At 43.2% G+C, this 22,415-nt stretch overlaps 2 protein-coding genes across 3 annotated transcripts; both read right to left on the minus strand.

Annotated features, from left to right (window-relative positions):
• Positions 1-2,105: 2,105 nt before the first annotated feature.
• On the minus strand, positions 2,106-6,845 carry LOC143475455 (uncharacterized). Its single transcript, XM_076973309.1, has 4 exons — positions 5,991-6,845; positions 5,054-5,577; positions 4,752-4,818; positions 2,106-4,662 (listed from the first exon to the last, which is right to left on the minus strand). Exons 1-4 carry the CDS (start codon positions 6,601-6,603, stop codon positions 3,131-3,133), a joined length of 2,736 nt encoding a protein of 911 aa, XP_076829424.1. The 5' UTR covers positions 6,604-6,845; the 3' UTR covers positions 2,106-3,130.
• A 2,123-nt stretch (positions 6,846-8,968) lies between these two features.
• On the minus strand, positions 8,969-21,625 carry abi1b (abl-interactor 1b). Of its 2 annotated transcripts, XM_076972908.1 has the most exons (11): positions 21,413-21,625; positions 17,397-17,564; positions 15,474-15,650; positions 14,310-14,324; positions 13,843-13,949; positions 13,103-13,243; positions 12,407-12,504; positions 11,837-12,049; positions 11,197-11,283; positions 10,743-10,928; positions 8,969-10,297 (listed from the first exon to the last, which is right to left on the minus strand). In XM_076972908.1, exons 1-11 carry the CDS (start codon positions 21,527-21,529, stop codon positions 10,122-10,124), a joined length of 1,485 nt encoding a protein of 494 aa, XP_076829023.1. In that variant the 5' UTR covers positions 21,530-21,625; the 3' UTR covers positions 8,969-10,121. The 2 variants fall into 2 exon arrangements, with proteins under 2 accessions (XP_076829023.1, XP_076829024.1); XM_076972909.1 differs by lacking the exon at positions 14,310-14,324.
• Positions 21,626-22,415: the final 790 nt, after the last annotated feature.

The raw sequence follows: 22,415 nt of genomic DNA on the forward strand, positions 1-22,415 counted from the left end.
TCACCCAAAATTACTGTGCCAGTGCAGATATATATATATATATATACAGGGCCGGAGTGGGACACTTTTTCAGCCCGGGAGTTTCATGCCCAAATCCGGCCCAAAATTATTTTCCCCTCCCAATCGGCCCAAACTACAGACTGACATGAGCCAGCCCATCGGGAATCCTCCCGAATCTCCCGATTAGCCACTCCGGCTCTGTATATATATATATATATATATATATATATACACGGACGTAGTTTTGGGGGGGGACGGGGGGGACATGTCCCCCCCACTTTTTCAAAAGCCGGTTTTGGTCCCCCCCAGTTTTTACAGTTAAAACCAAATATTTAAGTAGCGACGAAGTCATGTCCCCCCCACTTTTTAACGGTTAAAAAAACAATATCCAAATAGCGACAAATCTAGCACTAGGATCATGCAGCTCCGAGCTCCCCCCCCCCCCCCCCCGCTCAACAATTTTTGTTCACAGCGCTCAACAATTTTCATTCAAACCCCCCCCCCCCCCCAGTATATATATATATATACTGTACATGCAGTGCCGAGATTAGACGTGTGTATGTGCGCCCACAAAAGCAGAGAAGCACAGCAGGATGCCGTGCCACTTATAATGGGGATTTGAATTTACAAAACCTACAAAAAACATTTTCAAGTACCTACGTGAAGGTTTGATTATGATGTTTTGTGTGGGTGTGCATGTTTCATGTCAAAGTTTTTCTGATAATCAAAGGACTCAATGATAATAGGACAAAAATGATCTCCATGAGGGAAAAACCCCCCCTTTTGTCTATGAAAAACTACAGTAGAAACATTTTATGAAACTGAATTTGGTGTCAGCATAACGCTACTTAGCTGCTGAAATACACAAACCTCTGGAAATGCTCCACAATGATAGTAATACTAGACAATGTGTAAGGATGTCATAGGGTGACTGGAGTTCAAACTGGGTGCCGGTCAGTTCTGAAACCCAACAAGTCGACCAGAACAAGAGATAGGAGACGTGTTTTGCTTTAGTAGATGTACGCCTCTTCCCCAACATGTGTGAGACAGGCCTCAGTCAGTGGTCCCAGGATTTTAATGGAAACTGTCAAAACGTACAAAAAAAAAATCAATGTGCTGAGAACAAAGAGTTTCACAAACCTCTTGGGGAGAGGATGCCGAAACCTGAGACGTCATGAGGAAAAAGATTAACAACCTTTAAGACAAAAACCCAAACACATGCAAACTTTCTTCCATCTTCATACAGCAAGACTATCAAGACCCTAGTAGGTTCAAAAGTGCTTCACCTTCCCATTACCCATCGGGTTCAACGTATTTTCTATAAGAAAGTATAACAAATACTTTATTTCTGCATGGGTCTAGTTATGGAAGAGCATTAACGTGATGGAAAGCTGAAAGCTGATGGCAGTGGGTAGGATCAGTCTTAACCCCCAGACAGATAACTGTGTTTTACATTAAGTCTGCAAAATTCTCCACTGGCAGATTTCTTTCTCTTATAGTATAACTCCAGCCTGAGGTCACACACAGCTCCTAGAAGCACAAATGTTTGCCAGACGTGTTTGTTGAAGATTTAGGTTTGTGCTAATTAAAAACAAAAACTATAATTTTTTCAAGTCTTTTATTCATTTATTGGCTGACTGAGCAAAGTGAATCCCTTTTCTCTGTAGATTAATAAAATTGATCACCAGTTTGGTTTTCAAGCTACTTTAGTCAACAGGAAGCCATGTTGGGTTTAATATAGAGGTCAGTATAAAATCCCCAATTCATGTTCTTTTAATGTTATTTGTGCTTGCAGACAAACACAGCAGGGCTCCAGTGTAACTTTATGCTGAAGGAGCCCGAATGGTGATCACCCCCATGGTTTCATGTATATTCCACTTATAGAGCTGCTCTCTGATCCGCAATGAAAACCACGTGTGGCCGTGGGTCTGGCGCACCTGCTTTAGATTCCCACTAGCGCAAACGGAGACGTTCATTGTTCCTCTTTGCCTAGAGACAATGTGATATGAGACCACAGCCAAGTTTGAGATCTCAACAAGGTTCTAAGCCATGTTGTAAACATAGGAGAAAGAACAAACAATTAGCCACTCATTCACAGACATTGGCAAGATAAAAAAAATAGTTTTTATTCTTTCCCTATAACCTGACATCTCTTTGCATTTCCATAATATTAGTTACCGGTAATTACAATTAATTAATTAATTAAAACACAGCCATGTGCGCCAGGATTATTTCATAAATGAATACTTCAGTAATTCGAATGCAATCCAAAAGAAAAGACGATTATAAAATATTAGACAACCTGACAAATAATTACAAAAATGTTGAATAGCATAACGTAATAAAGACAATACAATGGCAGCTTATGAAATATTCGCTGGGACATCTCAGTATAGTATAACAGAAAGTAGATAGAGAAGTGCTAATTCAAAACTAAAAAGTTTTGTTTTCTGTAAATACAAAGCATGAGCTCAAATGACAATGTCTCTATTTGACACCCTGCAGGTATTCTTAACAGTGCCAGTTATTAACACAACTTTGTTAATGGACCTTAAAACTCTAGTGCCAGTGGCACAAAAAAACTATAGTAAAAACTTAGTCATACACTATATTGTCAAATGTATTCACTCACCCATCCAAATTATCGGAATCAGGTGTTCGTGAAATTTCATCGCTCCTACATATTCTACAATCAACTGTCAACTGTATTATAAGAAAATGGAAGTGTTTGGGAATGACAGTGGTAAGTCACATAAACTCATGAAGCGAGATCAGCGTATGCTGAAGTGGCCTTCAAATTAGCTCAAAAACAGTGTACAGAGAGCTTCATGGAATCGGTGATATTGCAATATGATGGACAAGTCTGGGTTTGGTGGTTGCCAGGAGAACGGTACTTGTTTAACTGCATCGTGCCAAGTGTAACGTTTGGTGGAGCTCATATGTGGAGCACTTAAGTTCATATGTGAGTATAGGAAGGTGAGCGAATACATTTGGCAATATGGTGTATTTTCAGGTTATATTTCATAAATGCAATTACACAAAGCTATTATTGATAGATTGCTATAATTCAAATTAAGGAATTTAGATGAACTATGAACCATGGCATGCCGTAAATTGATAATGGCTTTGATTATGCAGCTGTCCATAGGATTGAAATGCCACTGCCGGCCTCATGGGCGATGTGGTTGAGACGTCCATGCATGCAGTCCACCGTGACGAACACTTCGGTGCCGTTGAGGACGGAGAAGGACGCCCGCAGACCCACGCTGACCCACTCGCTCCCTTCTAGCATCGGACCTCCAAGCTGCCGAGCGACAACCATGGGTGGCGCCCCCTGCTGTCTGGTCTGCTGGTGCAGGGTGAGCTTGATTGTGTTGCATGAGTGGATGAGCTTGAGGTCGAGGGCCACGTTCGCCACGCCCGCCTCCCGGAAGACGAAGTTGCGGTGAGGGTGCCGTCCTCCAGCACCGGGTAGCGCCACCTGCTGTACTGGAGGAGACGTCTGGCGGAACAGCAGGGCCTTGTTACGCACGGCACCGGTCGGCAGGCCCGCGCGCGAGACGGCGGCCGACACGGCGCAGGACACCGCAGACGGGACCCAGACCAGGCTCAGCACGCTTATCCCGGAATCATCGCCGAAGTAGCGGACGTTGCACTGCGTCGGGGCCAGGATTTCAAAGCCAATGGAATCACCGGCGTCCACGGCTGTGGCGGCGGACATCGATACGGACGTGTCCCGGTAGTGTGCACCGGGCTTGAAGACCCGCGTCAGCTCGCTGCTGTTGCCGCCACGGTCAATGTACGCCAGCAGGTGGAAGCCCTCAGACAGGCACGCCTGGCCCATGGAATACAGGGCCTGCTGTAGGACGAACTTCACTGTGCCCCTCTCCGCAAAGCGCACGCCCCGACCATCGTGGTTCAGCCCCACCACGTAGGGATCGGAGACGAAAGATATGCGGAACGCCGGCCGGTGATTGGCGTAGAACTGCGCGGAGGCGACGGCCTGTGCCGACATGGTGACGGCGCCCGTGTCGTGAGACAGCCACAGCAGGCTGAAGGGTGAGACAACGCCGCCCTGCAGGTGCACGGGCTCACCCTCGCCGTCGCCCTGATGACTGCCGCGCTTCAGGACCAGGGCGAGGGCGTCGCCCGGTTCCGCTGCCAAAGCCCCGCTCACGGTGACTCCCTGCAGGGGCCCGCCGTCCCGCTGCTCCACGCGCACGCCGCTCAGGTCCCGCACGCCGCCACCGGCTGCCTCACTCCCGTTCAGCTGCAGGCACGCCTGGATGAAGCTCCGGCACCCGTGCCGCAGGGCCAGGTTGTGGTCCACCCAGACCAGACCGTGCTGGTGGAGAACCAGCCAGCCATCGGAGGTGGTGGAGGCCAGGCCGCTGTCGCCGGTGCCCTGGAGGGGAAGCTGCATGCTGGGGAACCCGATGTCCCGAGGCGGAATCACGTCGCCGGACCATGAGAGGGACAGATGGGCACCGGATTGGCCGGCGCACACGGTGTCGCTCAGGGCCGAGCAGGGAGACGCCATCGGCTGGGAGTCACACTCAGAGCAGGCCTGGCATTCCCGAAGCTCCACGCTGTAAAAGTAACCGTGGCCACACAGGCCGTCCGCTGCCTCCTTCACCGACATGCTTGGGCATCTGAAGCCACCTGGTTTAAGAACACACACACAGAATGGGGATTTTAAAGAAGATTCCCCAATAAAAGATCCGGTGAGGAGAGGGTCCCTTTCAACTCACCTGGTGTGTTGAGACACTGGCCATGCCCTCTGCATAGGTTTGGTATCTCCAGGCATTCATCTCTGTCCTATGAGATGTATGTCATTGTCAAAAAGAGATATATCTGAAAAGCACTCAAAATGTCACCAAAGGTTTAAGCACTACATTCATAACACGCAGAACTGCATGCAAATCCTTTTTTTATCAGTGAAGGCTTTGAACATACCAACATACACAATGTTATTTTTGGTCAAAAAAACTTTTCAAGTAGGTTGAAATTCAATTATGAGTTCAAGTGTTTGAAAATACTGGTAGATAAGCACCTGACAGATCCTCTCTGCACTGGGAGAACACTGGGACACCAGGAAGAACCCAGGAGGACAAGCAGTGCATTTCTCACAGCGTGGCCAATTGCCAGTGTAATCGCAGAACTCATCATCCCCACAGGAGCCACAGGGCAGCGGGGGTCCGCCCACCTCCATCACACTGGCTTCCATGTCCACCTTGTGCATGGCATGAGCCTCCCGGCTTTCCTTCTGCGGCCCGAGGTTCTCGGGGCGAGCTTCGAGATCCCCGTGTCCTCCTCCCCGCAAGGACGAGTGCCGGACGCCATCCAGGAGCATGTCGTACTGGGCCTTGACCTGCTCCATCTGGTCAAACATCTGCCGCTGCTGCTCCAGGATCTCCCTCTGCTGGGCCACCAGCAGGCCCTGCTGCTCCGTCAGCCGGCCCCGCAGCCGCCCGACCTCCTCCTGCTGCTCCCGCAGCGTCTCCACCAGCTTCTCCTGGCCCTGCCCCAGCCGAAGGTGCAGCACCAGGGCATCCTCAGACGGCACATCGTTAGACCCTGGCCAGTGTGGCAAAAGCAAGTGGCATGAGGGGTGCAATGGGAAAATGCATTGATTTTACAATTGAGATGGGTGGATAGATGGATGGATAGATGGATGGGTGGATGGGTGGGTGGATGGATGGGTGGATAGATGGGTGGATGGACGGACTGCACTATTTAATACACCTAACACATTAATCATTAATGCAGGACTTGATAATAACCCAATGATCTGATGGTTCATACCAACCATGAAAAATGTATAGTGCATGAAATATTTTTTACGAATATGAACAAAGGTTTAAATAAGTCATATAACCTAACTAAGGTGTCATAGTAAGATGTACAACTCTACTAACTATGATAATCATATCATACAATATCCAGTTTACAACAGCTAATAAAATAGATGATCAAATATTCCTCCTCACCCGGCTTGATGTCACAGTTGAGTTGAATGCTGAACTCTGACCCGACATGTCCGAACTCCGGTAACTCCCCTAGTACCTGTTCAGCCCTGTCTTGCATTTGTACAAACTTCGGTCTACGTCCTACAGAACCCGCTCTCTGGCAATCGTCGCCGGCGCACGAATGTGGTTGTGGGTTCGAACGAACACCGAACGGCAGTTTACACTCGATTCCTTTGCATTCTTTTGTGGCATTATTGGGTTTTGGTGAACCACGACTGTGGCAGCCTGCCGTCTTGCATCCTGGATTGTAAACCTCAGCCGTTATGGTTCTTGGATTCTCTCTTGGGCTGTCATCTTTGCCACGTTGAGGATGGATAATTGTGTATGGCACAGCGGGACGACTTTGGGCAAAATTGCGGTAATCACTCCGGACAGTGTGTGGCGCGGTGCTGTCTTGTGTCGAGCGCATGAGGTGGCGGAAAGCAAACCCGTGGGCACCCTGGCAGTACCCCCCGCCGCACGGTCTGTTGTCCGCGCCAACGCAGCGCGCTCCCCTGCAAATTTCGGCCGTGTTTTCGGCGCTCCGTACTAACACCGCCACCCAGATTACAAACCAAAGCGCAGCGTTGGCCATCTTAATCCACACTCTATAGAGGCAAAAAACTGTTCACGCGACTTTTGAGTTCCACGAATAAACATGGGCATCCCGGACCCTCCGTAATCCAAACTATGTACTGGTCTGCATTACACTGTCCCTGTGCGATGTTATAGCATTTCTGACTTGCTTTATGGAGAAGAATTTTAAAAGCGAATACCTGAGATCGTCTCTATATGAGGAGTCTCCTCTCCGAGCGCCCTTACGCATCTGTCCTGAAGTAACGTCTATATGTGCCATCGACATAATTGGCAACAGGTTTTCTTCAAGCGCTAGTGTTAACCCGTGGATTCCCCGGGACTCTTAAACTCTTTGTACATATTTTCACACCGAAGTAGAAGAAGAAGATAATATAATATGGATTTCTCAATTTGATTTATGCAACTATGATCGTGAAATGTGCTTGCTGATCGTAAACATGCCCGAGCTCTTTTAGATTATTCTTTGCAAAATATAAATAGCTTCTTTTTAAATTGCTTATAAAATTGTTGCTTTCTTTGACCTGACAGCAACAATTGCTCTCCTGGAGGGATTAGCCCCAAATGACCCACAATTGCCTAGTGACTCCACACAGACCTGTCATAATGCAATGTGTATTGCACGGACGTAGTTTTGGGGGGGGGGACGGGGGGGACATGTCCCCCCCACTTTTTCAAAAGCCGGTTTTGGTCCCCCCCAGTTTTTACAGTTAAAACCAAATATTTAAGTAGCGACGAAGTCATGTCCCCCCCACTTTTTAACGGTTAAAAAAACAATATCCAAATAGCGACAAATCTAGCACTAGGATCATGCAGCTCCGAGCTCCCCCCCCCCCCCCCCCCCGCTCAACAATTTTTGTTCACAGCGCTCAACAATTTTCATTCAACCACCCCCCCCCCCCCGCTCAACAGTTCGCCACCCCAGGTTGTGTCCCCCCCACTTATGAAATCAAAACTACGTCCATGGTGTATTGTACCGTATAGCACAAAATAGAAGTCAAACCCTTAAGACCTCAATGAATACTGGAACCAACTGAGCCCCCCCCCCCCCCCCCCCCCGTCACACCCCCACCCCGTCACACGCACACACACACACACACACACACACACACACTGACACACACACAGACACACAGACACACACACACACACACACACCCTGACACTGCCATTAATTAGCAGTGATTTAAAAAGACCGGATTTAGATGTTATGTGAAAATATTTTCACAGATTTTCAACGTTAAACTTTAAATACCACACTGTATAAAGACGCCATGTGGAAGCATTTTAGGCCCACTGTCATCTGTGGTGTTAACTGCAGTCCGGTCTGAGCACATCAGAATATTCGGTTAATTCCTCGAACTATACATTTTATACAGCCTTGTTCCTTTTAGTAGTCAGCACCAACATCTAGACACGCCTCACATGCAAAATAACAAAGACTTTAAGCTTTTTACTACGACACATTAATAATACAAATAAATCCAATGCTCAGTCCCTTTCACAAACCCAAGGACACATATATACATATTTTGATCGGTACACACAAGGACATGCGGAAAGCACGAAAAGACAAGATAATGGTTAAAAAATTCAGTTGTCGACCGATATGTTTATGTTGACGCCCTTTCTCGAGATAATTCTATCTACACCATTTAAATGGTTTTGGTTCTAACATTATGCATATAAAACAACATATAACAAAATAAATATTATATAGTGGTCTAGTAATCGCTTTCAATCAAAACAGTTTCGATCAGTTCCAGCTACTTTGAATGAATGGAAGCGATTATGGGATATTACTGAATGAAATGCTGCCTGAATGGTTTATTACTGCCATCTACAGGGTGGAGTGAGTATAACCTTTTTTTCTAGAGAAAAATATGTCGAGGTAATTATTCCGGGGAGATATGTCGAGATAATGAAACATGGACAATTTTTTAAAGATGCCGATATAATATGGGCCAAAAATGTAAACGTACTTTTAAAAAACAGTCATACCATGTCTCACGGGCTACTCAATAACATGAGGAATTCGGTGACTGAAATTGTTTATCGCGGAACTTTAACGCCACCTACTGGCAATGTATCTTTAGTGCTTTTGGCACACACACACACACACACACACACACACACACACACACACACACACACACACACACACACTTTACAGCAACACGTGCTTTACGCTTAAATATTTGTTTGGCTTTTCAGTGAACACACACACACACACACACACACACACACACACACACACACACACACACACACACACACACACACACACACACAAAAGCCTACTTCAGAAAGCTTACTTCAGTCCTTGTGTGGTGACATCTAAACATAAGCGTCATGGTATGCAGGACAGTGCTTTATTATAAAAAATGACTGTACATAAATTGAGAAAACAGATTATATACAAGACGATGAGGTCGCAGAGACCTTGCCAGTTCTCACATCCTCTGGCAGGGCCTTACTGACACTGACTGGTCATAATTCACACAGTTCTAAGCGAGTTACATTCTCACGTATATTTAACTTGATTAAATTAGTACAACAAAACCTCACATTGTTCTTCAGCCTTAAACAGCGCCTGAGACACAAAGGCTTACTCTGACTCTGTTTCGTCCCAGTGAAAGCAGGAATTCAGTTTGTGCTGAAACTGATACATGCGTGAATTCCGCCCATGTTTTTTTTTCTCCCCGAACCTATAATAGCAACCAATGACAAAAGTAGTTAAAATAACTCAGCAGTGCAAATAGCGATCCACACAGATCACTGGGATGCAAAACGTAAATTAAACTGACATTCACGCTTGTCAACATTTTCCGTTTCTTTATAACAAAAACGTTTTTAATATTTGAGTAGTTTTAATGCCTTAAATGGTCCTTAACTGAGCCGTGACTCGGACAAAGCGCCATCACTCAGATTCGTGGCTCCATGGCCAGTGTCGTATTACATAAACAGTAACATTTGACGAGGAGTTTCAGAGTATCCCGCCTCCTTCATCAGCCTTGGCCTGACAAGGACATAATAGGTGCAATTTAAATATAATGCAGGCAAACCTGGGGTTATTCATCAGCCAGGTATGAATCACATTTCAATTTCAGGAGCATTTTCCTGACATGAGGGGAGAGTCCGGCAATCTGATTAAAAACAAAATCAATCAAACAAACAAAAACCAACAAGCACTTTTGAATAAAAAACAGGCCCTAGATGACACAGGGGTGAACTGCAAAGACTGGCCTTGTTACAATAACAAAACACCCACAAAAACACACACTAGTAACAACCTACGGGCGTCTTACAGTACTGTATGTACAAAATATTTGACAAAAAGAGCTAACCAGAAAGAAGTGAAAATTTGTTCTTATTCTTCCCGCATTTGCTTGTGTTCATGTACACACAGTCCCTCAATACACCGAGCATTGTAAATACTTAAATACATTGGTATTTGGACAGAAACGAACATTCGATCATATGCTAATGCACTTTTGTAACATTTGTTGTACAATGGCATCAGTCTGCGTAGTGCATGATGGACTCGACGTAGTTGCCGGGAAACAGGCCTGTGACGCCGTTGCACACGCCCTCAAACCAGCCGTCATCATTCTTCTTGATGATGTAGATGATGGCTCCTTCCATGAAGGAAAGCTCATCGTCCTTGTCCTTGGTGTAGTCGTAGATGGCCACCACTGAAAGTTGAAAAGGCGAACAGGTTGACGTTTGGTTGAGCTTCTAAGCTACGCCTTTGTGTAAAAGGCACCAGCTTACGGAAATGTGGCTGCTTATTTACAATTTACATTTTCGACATTTAGCTGAAGCTCATATCCTGAGTGACTTTAAAAAAGTGCTTTGTCATCTACTCTGAATGTGTGCTAGCTAGTAGGTTAGAGTCAAATTTTTTGTTTGTCTCACAATAGGACATACTTCAGAGCTGAACAGGCCTAGAAGAGAGTGGTTTAACATACAATAAGTCACTAAATATGAACAGACTACAGATTGAAAACAGAAAAGCAAGTCTGTATAAGTCATGTGTAATAGAAAAATAATACACTGTGTACATACGGTTCATGTTTGTATTCAAACCTTTCTCCACAGTATTAGTTATAATAACTATCAGAAGAAAGGGGGACACACCCTTCTCTATGTAGGACTTTGGGGCCCAGTGAGGATCTCCGTCGGCATAGGGGTCATTGTAGTGCACCATCGTACCGTCCTCTTCTTCGTAATCGACAGGGGGAGGGGGAGGAGGCGGAGCTGCCTCCTCAAACATGGGCGTGTCTTCAGGGAGTGGGGGCGGTGGAGGGGAGGGGCTGTCTGATACTGGGGAAACAGGAGAGTGAGGGAGCTCTGCTATCAGGGTTTCAGAAGGGATGCAAAGATTCAGAAAGATTATCAAAGGCAAAGGGATCAGTTCTACTTGATTCATAGAACTCGGTTCATACACTCTTAAGGCGGACATGATGTACGATCTTGAAAACTACCAAATGAAGGCCTAGAAAATCAATGCTTCCAACTAAAGAGGCCTTGTGGCTCATTTGTTTCATACAGTAACCGTGTGTGTGTTTGTGCGCAGTTGCAGAATACTCACTGTTCTCCTGAACCCTGGCCACAAATCCAGTGAGAGGGATCTGCGGGGTAAGCTGCACTACAGGAGGGGGCGGTGGGGCGACAGACACTGGAGCACGCACGCACACACGCACAAAAGCATAACAGATCAAACAGGCTAACAGACACAGCAATATGTAAAACCAAAAGCCAGACTCAAAAAGTCAAAGCAAAGCAGAACATAAAACTCCGGTTTCCAATGCTGCAGGTTACACAGAAAAATACATACACACCCACCACAGTGTTGTGTAAAACCTGTAGCCGTCTGTCTGCTTTAAGCTCCCTGTGTTCAATTCCAATGACCTGTTTTATATGCCACGAGGTGTTACACTTTACTTTCAACTGTGGTATTAGTGTGGTTTCCCTTCAATGCCCACATTCAAACGCAGTTTCATCTTTATGTAATACAGGGAGAATACCACATTATTACATCCTCTCAGGAAGAGAAAAGGCATAGCAGCTGAAGACACAAGCAACACAGTATAAAATTGCTACATTCAGTTTGCTACATACATGTATTTTGAAAATGGCTTCCATCTAGCAAAAAGGTTTTCTTTTGACGCGTTCCCTGATACAACAAGCTGGGATGCGGTGTGACTCTCTGCATGGTGGTAAGTGCCCACCTGTGGTTTGGGGATAAGTGGAGCCTCCGTTGAGGTGGGGCTGGGGCAGGGAGAACTGGGAGGAGCTGGAGGGGGCGCGGCGGTAGGTGCCCGTGGCTGACACCATGGAGGCAGAAGAGGAGGCACTGGAGGAGTTGTGTCTGGAGATCTGCCGAGAGATGGTGCCAAACTGAGACATTGGAACAGGACCAAGGCCTGGACCTGGGGGAACCACTGTGAATTCAGGAAGAGAGAAAAAAGGTTAGATACAGATATCATACTACTAATGACCATAACAGGGAATGTCTTTTATCTGACTTTGCACATTTGACCAAAAAAAAAAGGATGTTAACAGATGAAACTCGAACATGACTTGAACATAATGTCATTTAGCCATTTAACTAGATGCAAATGAACTAAATTAGCCAATTAGCGGATGTGGAATTATGTGCTGATTGGCTAATTTAGTTAATTATTATATAATTGAGCTCCTTGCATAACCTCTGCCATTTTACTGGTTCAAATCCTTGTGACGAACATGACTAAACCTCGTAAATAAGTATGTTAGCATGATCCAGTTACCATGCTCACCTGGTGCCATGCTGGGTGGGGAGGGTGTTGGAACAGCCAGAGGGATGCCCATGCTGTTCCCGCTGTTCTCTCGACCTCCACTCCCCCCACTGCTTCCACTGCACAAAAAAGAGGGAGTCAGCATACTAGGCTTACAAAATCCACTCTTAAAAGTGAACACACCATAAACATGTAAACGGTAAATGGTTGCGGTGTTCCAACGGTAAACCTCTTTGAACTTTTGATTACAAGCTTCTGTGTGAAGAACAAATGCTTTATTCAAATTTGCCTTCTTTGCTCTCTCTTTGTGTAAGAATTGGCCTACAGCAAGAAAGAATATGAGCACTGAATGGAATTGAGCACCAGCACTTAGCTTAACAAGGTGGAGACTTTGGAAGAGTCCCAAAGGCTCTAACAAGCCTACAGTTATAACCTGCACACTCATTGAGACCATTAAATACATCTCATAACTTACAGCACACAAGATGCATAAAACCAGTAAATAAACTTCATAGGGTACAAAATGCAATGTGCCGGTGCTAAAGATCTAGCCATGGTCCAGAAAAGGATCTAGACCAAAACTCACATTTGCTCCAGCAGAGCTGATAATCCTATCATAATCATAATCATACAAAAATACTGCAACTCGCCAAGCCCAAAAGCAACTATCCATACTGCCGATCTGCGCCAGTGTTGGTGTATGTATATAAGACGGACCTGTGTGTTCTGGGTCGCTGGTTGAGGGACGCTGTGCGTCCAGGGCTGTTCTGACAGCCCGGTCGTGCCGGGCTGCTCATGTAGTCGTTCGGTACCACAGGAGGCTTGACGGGCTCCAGGGTTTTGTAGGGTGTGTTCCTTCTACAAGGGTCACATATATCCAGTGATCTTCAGGTCATTGTGAAGTTGTGAGATTGCTCTGCGTACTTTGTATTGGACAGTTTCTGAAACCTCTGAAGAGGGACAGTTCCAACTTCATAGGCATCATTAACCCCACTGCAACGCCTAAGTCACATGCTGTCCCTTTATCCACTTTTTTGTCAGTTGAAGCCTGATCATAACACTGAAAGTTTCATAGTAAGGTAACAAATTAATTACATTTAAAAGAAGGTAGGTATTGCATGTAGGTACTGAAAGTAGGTATCTTATTGCTACTACCAATCTCTGGGTGAGTAGCTAGCATAGCTAGGTTAATTAGCCAAATATTATGTTCTCATATCTAATTAACATAGCTAGCTAGTTGTTTAAAGATATCCACTTGTTTTATTCCAGGGCTAAATCCAGGGCAGGGTTGTAAATGGGTGTGTAAAGTCTCATCTGGACATTTTTCACCTCCTACCATATATTCTATAAAGACATCAGAGAACAATAAAAAAAACTAAACAAATGCATTAGAAGGCATCTTCAATACACATCAATACATAACCACACATCGTTAGCCAGTCTTGGAGAACACTTACCCCAAGGTGCCCCGCCCTGCCATGGGTGGGCTAGGTGGCTTCTGTGTCGGTGGATTGGTCCTCGATAAAGTTCCTCCCCCTGCTCTGGCAGGCTGGCTGTTCCCTTGCTGAAAAAAATGTAAGGGGGGTAAACCCAGATGTAGTGCCTCCAAATTTGCCCCAGAAAATAACACTACAGTCATTGATTCTGAAAACATAAGAATCAATATTTTGAATATGAGGTTAAGTAGCTAATATTTGGTTGCAGTAAACATACAGTATGGCATTACAAAGCAGTCGGGTTCTTTGAGAAGTGTTCTTGGAAATACATTTGCAGTTCTGTATGAAAGCTCATGCAATGTCAAATAAAGTCAAACAAATGCACTTTTTAAACCAACTGAGGCAAACTGAGGGGACAAGACTTCACAACTGGTGCTGAAGCTGAAGATAACCCTCAAGGGTTATGGCCCGTGTGAGGATACACTTACCTTCGCCTTCAGCCACTGAGCGAGTGCAGCAAAAAAGAGAAGAGACAAATGACACAAAGGCTGTTCAATTAAAAATACTGCACAATAAGGTACAAATACCTTCTCTAATTGGGCCACAAGGCAAGAGGAGAGAGAGAAAGCTGAAAGACCATAGCAAATTAAGACAATTAAGAGAGAAACACATAAATGTCACTTGTAATAGTCTCTAAATAGCTCCATGACTAACATGTTTGTAACACGTTTATAATTATGTAATGAGATTTTTTTTCAGATGCTTCCATGATCTGATCAACAAATTAACCACGCAAGCATAATTTAGTAGAACTTTAAAAGGTAGCCTTAATTTAATTAACGATTAACTGTACAGATACTACTATGGTTTCTGCATTATACTTCTAAAAAACATTTTAATTATATTTTCAACCAATTACTCAAAGTTTAGTACAGTATGATAGAGAAAGAAACTCATTCTCTGTCTGAAAGAGCTATTTAAGAGTCAATATCAAAACATCTGAATATGAACGGACAAAAAACTCGCCCCTGAGGTACGCCAAAGGCCAGCCCCAGAACAATAAAAACCGAACACAACTCAGTAACTGAAAACTGAAAGCATATTCAGCTGTTGTAGATATTAATTCAGTTATGACTAATAACATCTGGTGATTATGCGCAGTTCTGAAAAAAACACAGTCTAATTGGGCTCCGGATTGGCAGTAGGAACACTACCTGACGTGTGGATGCTGAGCGCAGAGAGCCATGTTTAATGAGCACCAGGTCAAATACTCTAATGGCACACTTGCGGATAGACAATAGCATTCAACTGCTTCACCTGGCTGCAAGGGACACACAGGCCAGTGCCCATCCACATGAGCCTAATGAAGAGTTGAGATGTGTGCCCAGGGTGCACTACCACCACATATACAGTAGGGGGAGTTGGGACAGGACTGTACAACATGATCTAAACTAGATCTACCTGAGTCGAACACACTGATAATACTGACAAAGTAAACCATGACAATTACCTTAAAACTCTTAAAATTACTTGCACAAAAGATGCACTATATCACGCAAACCATGCATTAGGTGAAAATCATGAGGAATCTACATTATATTTCAGGAATGGGCCAGAACCTCAGCAACTAGAGCTCCTCAGGTCCCACTCACCTTCACGCCATGACCCACGTCATCCAGGAGCGTGTAGTCTATGGGCTTTCTGATGTAACGCACGGGCCTCTCCATGTTGCCAGGGGCAATTATCTTGTGGGTCCGGGACGTGTTCTTGTTCGTGGTTAAAATGCCAATCTCTCGTCTTGCGACTTTCTCTTTGTGGATGTCCACAGTCTACAAGACATGAATGAGAATTGTGAGTGAAATTTCAGTATAAAGCGATAACGATAATAACGATTACATAATTAACATCCAGATTGTAAGACGTGTCATGACATGGGCAAGCATGCCCTCAAAAACTTGTCATTCTTTGAACTAATATCACACTGCCGCAGCATTTTATACTAATTCAACTGGCACAGTCTTCCTGAGACAGCATTAAATATTCTAGCATTTAACCACTTGCTCAGAGAAATTAGTTTTTGTAAACAGGAAGAATTGAGTGTGTTGAAACAACTCTCCAGAGTGTAGCTGTACAAGAGTTTGGTAGCCCTAAATGACCGTGACTAGCTGTTACCATCATTTACCCATCACTCCCGCACCTTTGCTACCTTGTGCTTAAACACAACATCAGGGTTTCTTCCAACAAACAATTTCTCCACTTTTCCTGAACCAACAGGTGAAAAAGTCGAGCAACTGACACCAAACAACCAAGGGCTCTCGCCACACATTTGTGAGAGTGTCTGCTCCGATTTGATTAACCATGTCTAGACATGCTGGGAGGGCACAGGGGAATGTCAGGAGAGGTCTCTAGGGAAACGTCATAGCCAATTCTGTTCTTGGACCCATTCTCAGCTGAAGCCACCAAGTTCATTGCCATTGCCTGATCCCTATTGAGTGTTTTTTATTATTGTCTTGGTCCAATGTTGTCCACTAAAATATTAGTGGCTTAAAAAAGATAAATGTTTAATCATCCTCATAAGTTTTTTACCACTATATTTAAGTTTTAACATGGTAATTACAAATCACAGATTTTTATTTATTTAGTTAGTTTTTTTTTGTTTGTAATTGTGTCAGTGGATTTATTGGTTTTACTGTAAATTGTGTACGGATATTGAGGGCTAGGTCTTGGTGTGCTTGCTTTTCCTTGTGGTGAGATGGTTGTTGTAGATGATTGGTGACAGGTATCCAGACTCAGTCAAAATGAATTATTTTGTCTTTGATAGAAGCTACCAATTTTGCCTCTTCGATGTTAATCCAATAGTAAGATTTTCCGTTGAGTAATGGAAGTGGTATTTTAAACATAATACTTAATTTATTCAGCATTTGTATCCATGTTCTGATGTAGCAAATATCTGAAATGTATGTTCATTCTATGTATATGAATTGTTACATTATAAAACTTAAAGGGTTGGAAAATACATTTAACATTTATGGTTTTTCTATGTTTGCAGTCATCTCTAACAGGCTACTTGTTTACTTATAAGGATGGGATGGAGTTAAAATGAAAAAAATAAAAATGAATTAAGCCACTGGAGAAAGAAAAAAAAACTTGTTCCCCAAGTCAAAGGTTTTGGTGCTAATTAAACTACATGAACACGAATTCGTTTCTTTCAGTACTGTTAGTATTAAAGTAGCTGAGTGATCCACTGCAGGCTGATTTACACACAATTTCATTCACACTGATAAGTGAGCTGGAATTAACTGCATTTAGACTGTGAAATGAGTGTGTCAGAGCTTTGGAAAGCCTGGGGGAGACTGGGAACTGGGCATCTCGCAAATTAAAAGTCTCCACCGTAATTTCCATTCAACCTGTCAGTTCACATGACAGTGTGAATCCAGAATTTGAGACATTATGAAAGAAAGAACTACTGGTCTGATATGGTAGCAGTATGAAGCTGGTGGGAGGTGTGGTTGATGGTCTGATATGGTAGCAGTATTCAAGCTGGTGGGAGGTGTGGTTGATGGAGACAGGCTGACCTGGGAGATGTGGTTGATGGAGGACTCCATCCTGCGCAGCTGGGAAGCTTGGATATCCAGTAGCTGTAACACATTGTTGGCTAAGGCGTTGATCTGGTAGGCCACGCTGGCCAGAGACTGGGTGGTGTAAGCTTTGGTCTCCTCCAATGCTTTCTTCTTATCTGGTGCCTGAAGGCAGAAGGAGAGAGGGAGCGTGCAATGGTTGAAGAGATATCCTTGTAATTCAGCAGCCAATCCATAGGCTGAAGCAAGTGACAAAACATTGGAAACCTAAAGGTAGATAACACCAAGCACTTGTACCACCACCCATAATGGGAAACGTTTACTCTTGTCTGAAATTCTTACATTTATTAACTGAGCTGAACTTTTCTGTGTGAAAGCCCCTGCCACCTTTCTCTTCAAATACTGAAACTAATGTTCAAAAACACCGTAATTTATGACCATCATGATTTGAATTAATCACACTCTGGAACAATATGTGTGATTAATTGCTTTGCCTCTTTTAATAACCACCAAAAAAACCTTTCTCAACTGATGCGTGACATATTTTTTGAAATGGTTAACATTTGACCAAACACAAATTAACAATGTAATTAAATATGACCTGGACACCAAAGCAATTAGGTAGTCATGACACACATAGCACGGAGAAGGACAGGAGAAGCTGAGACTGTCTCATCACGAACTCAACCTGCAAACTTATAGAATAACCTCTCTTTTATAACCTCAAAAGTATGCTTTAAAGTAACCCGGTCCTCTTTTCCTTTGATAATTCTAGTGCTGTTATCCACTCTTTTCTCCTGAATTTGGTGCTCAAAGGAAAGCGCAGTGAGCAAATGAATCACTTGGAGTTCTGTTGTTTGTTGTTCGTGACGAATGAGTCACCTGGAAACGATGTGATTCGGTCGGTGGGCTGTACTCTTTAATGAGCTCTGCTTTCCAAACTTCAGGATTAGTCAGGAAATTCAGCATTGCAACGCACTGTGCAATCTGTTCACAGAACATCTAAAAGGTTGACTGGGATGGTTATGTATGGCCAAATGAAAATTCATATTTCATAGTTTGAAAAACCACAGGATATTGTGACATGGTATTATACATCCCGCCATGGCAGTAAAAGTTATGTTTTATTCTCACTGAGCAAGACTTGGTGAGTGGAATGTCTGGATTATTATGCCCCCCCCCCCCCCCAAAATAAGTACCAGCAGCTGTACAAACTACATCTGTTTTCAGATTTTAGCTAATAAATCAATAACAATCAATATCTAGATATTCCAATATATTGGATGGAAAATAACAAGCTCACCTAAGTTGATACACTACATAAATACTTGTGCAGTCAAGACTTAAGGTTTTAGGTAAAAAAAAAACACCAAAGGTAAAGTTAAGTAACAGACATTAATCCTATGTATTGAGCTGTACTCATTATAAGTTTGAACAGGGCCTTAAAAAAGAATAAAAATGCAAGACAAGTAAGGTTATAAAGATGAGTGAAATGCCAAAATGGCTGCCTGCTGGGGTCTGACTGCCCCTTCAGAACAAAGATGGGGAGATTAGATTTCAGTGTGACAGGAAATTATGAGCCATACATATCATGTTAGTGGTTGAAGCAGCACTAAATGCAACTTCAGATGGTTAGTGTGGAACAATGATAGAATTACACTGGTTAACCTGTGATGTACGCAGCCAGGATGAGCCAGACCAGTAGATTTATTTCCTGGCTTTTTTACTGATCTCTTTTATTTTATTTTAAAAAACTCTATAGAAGTCTGCCTATAAAAATTCCTCACAAACCAATCAACATTTTTGCTGTAATATCAAGGTGTATGTGTCGGAGTATCTTAAATGTATGTTTATTACTAATTCTTTTCAATTAAGCAGATTTATTTACAACAATTAAAAAAAGAAAGACATAAAATAGCTCTCAATTTTATGCATATTATTATAAAAACTTATAACAACATGCAACAGGCCCTTGTCTGAATCCTGCCAGTCCAGACAAAATGCATGAGATTTTGCTTTAATCTCTGGTACAATGATCAAAAAGGTCTCCTTCTTAAACACCATTCCCATTTTTTTCAGTAAAACGCCCCATCAGGCACTGGCTGGGGTGAATTTAAGCTCTGTACAATTACTGCATTAGCAGATAATATTGATATTTTTCTCCTAGCTAAAATGGTAGTTACTTGATGTTTAGGTGGGGCCTGTTGAAAGCTGAACTCGCACCACACTACATACTACTTGTGCATTCTGAAATGTTACAACATGATCACATATGTGAATACACTACATGTCTCTATTGCAGTGCCCTCCACCACTTATATATATATATATATATATATATATATATATATATATATATATATATATATATATATATATATACACAAATGCATATAGCAAGCAGTGCATACACGTGCCAGTATATTTAAATGTTTAACATAGACTATACAGCTATACATATCAACACATCACATGTTCTCTGCAGCCTTAATCTCTTAAATTACCTTGAATCTCTTAAGTTCTATAATTTCCGCAGTCTCAGAGAGTTCCAAGATGACAATTTGGGCAAACAACACTCACAGTGATTGGGATCTGGCTCCTTTTATTTTCGTGCTCTCTTCAGCATGATTCAGTGCTGTGATTTAAAAGGATTGTGCTTTTGAAAAAGCTTTAATTGCTCGTTAGCCCACATATGTTTGAGCAACTATCTGATCGGCCGTCTGACCGCGTAATGCCAGTTATTTTGTATAAGGAACAGGTCAGGGATACCTTTTCTCCTGCTGCAGGAACATTTTAAATCCAGACAGGTGTATCCCCGATCACGACCATGCGGTGCATACCATACAGCACAGTGGTAAGACAGGCCATAGAATAACGATACCACATGACGCATGGAACTCTGCATGGAAGATATACAAAATTGCACCTTTGCCTATATCTATTCACCCAGTCTGCTGGACATGGCCATCAGAACAACGTATATGACATCAAACATTCCCCATCCTCGTGACACCAAACAGCATCCTCCATCCTCGTGTCATATGCATTTTTTGGCTATAAAAAGCGTTTGCGAGGCATCTGTCCAGGAAGACATTTGTGATCGCCGAACACAGGCGTGTCCGTCATTTCACCAAATGCACTGCAACTCCAAGCATGGTAGACTATTTAGTGGAAGGCGCGAGACTAACCACACGGGTGCAAAGGCGTCACGCGCAGAACCATTAAAATGAAATCCCTGCGCTGTAGTAGATGTCCTAATAGATATCATCACAGACTTTATAACGGAGTAGAGGAGTGTGAGAAGAGGAATCACTCTCAACGTAGCTCGCACCATGTCCCCCAAATCTAGTTAAAACCCAAGCTGAAATATGATGAAACACGAGCCTATGAATCGACTCGGAAATAAACGGGCTTTCGCAAAATGTCACCAAACACTCGAAATGATTTGAAATGAGAATCTTCTGCATTAACTCAGCCCAAAGTGCCAGATAGACTGAGCTATAACCATGACGCAAAGGCTCACTTGCAGAGAATTCAAAGATGTTAATGGGAATGAACCGTGCTATCAAACACCCGATCGCGTTCACATTAAAACAAATTTGGACACTGAAGCATGTTTTTTCTCTCTCACAAATTCTGCACATGAGATTCAGCTTCCATCCATTTCAGAAAGCAATATGAAATAGCGATAACAGACACACCCTCCGGGTAGCTTTGTAGCTGTATGCGTGAAGTGAATGAGTGCATACCGAACGTGTTACCCCTCGCAACACGCGAAATCGCACCGCAAACTGTACATTCACAGTGCAAATTCGATATAACTGTAATTACACCGCCGTATATGATACGAATTGTGTTTCAAGCTGGGCTGGAGTCCGCTCATGATTATTCTCTCTAAAATCGTCCAGTTATCTACGTTCCCTATGTCCGGCTTCTCAGAGTCTAGTAACATCAGCAGTCTCTGATATATAGACAATAACCGAACAAAAATAATATGGCATTATGGTAATTACCTGCACATAATTATTCTCACAATATTCGGCAACCCTTGAAAGATTTTGGTAGCTCTCGACTAAGGCTCTCTTCCCAGCTGGAATTTCTTCCTCTAACAACATTTGTAGCTCTGCCATCTTACATCCCTCCGCATTACTATTCTCTCCCTTGTTTCATTGAAAGCAGCCGAGCTTCAGCCCGCGACAGGAGGTCCCTCGCCTGCTATTGTGGGATTCCTGGCCTGGCTTAGACCAGCACGACTATTCGCAACGTAGCACTGTTCGTACTGTGCTGTGATTTGCTGCTTGGCACAAACCAGCGCTTCTGCCCCAATAGGAGAAGAGTGCGTTTTGTAGAGCGATGAGAGACGCCACGAAAAACTGATGGATTTCTCTACGGAGCGTATTTTTTGTATAGCCTAACGGTTTTATTACATATTTCCATCTGCGGCCTTTTGTGTAAATGTTTGTATAACGCTGTCTATTTTGAAAAGAAACACGCACACACTTTCGTTCACCATATATACTAAATATGTATCATGTCTATATAATATATTTGGTGTTTCTTCTATGATCTGTACAGAGGCGATACTGCGACTCTGAATGAAGCACGTTTTCATAGTTTTTTGTTGAATCGCTTCTGCGCGTTCGTCGTGGCATATATTTTTAAATATCCTTTCGCAAGGCATTATGGGTCTTGTAGGACATAAACCTATTAGTTTCTTGTGCAAATGTTTTTGAACCCATGTTCGCAAGGAGCGCGTGCCCCATATCGTTGCATTAGATTGATAACATGCAGGTGGTGAGTTTTTTTTATTAATCTTTTAAAGTTTATAAGAAGACTGAAGCATTAAACCAGTAAAGCATTAAAGCTTTATGCATTTCTGATTTTTTTTGTTCAGGTGCTATGTTTAATTATTTCCTGTTTCATTTAACTGAAATCATAGCGTATAAATATAAAAATGTAAAATAAAAATAATGTAAAAATAATAATAGTTTTATGTCATATGTCATATATCCCGCT

The sequence above is a fragment of the Brachyhypopomus gauderio genome, chromosome 14 (genome assembly GCF_052324685.1).
Source record: "Brachyhypopomus gauderio isolate BG-103 chromosome 14, BGAUD_0.2, whole genome shotgun sequence".
NCBI classification, from domain to species: domain Eukaryota; kingdom Metazoa; phylum Chordata; class Actinopteri; order Gymnotiformes; family Hypopomidae; genus Brachyhypopomus; species Brachyhypopomus gauderio.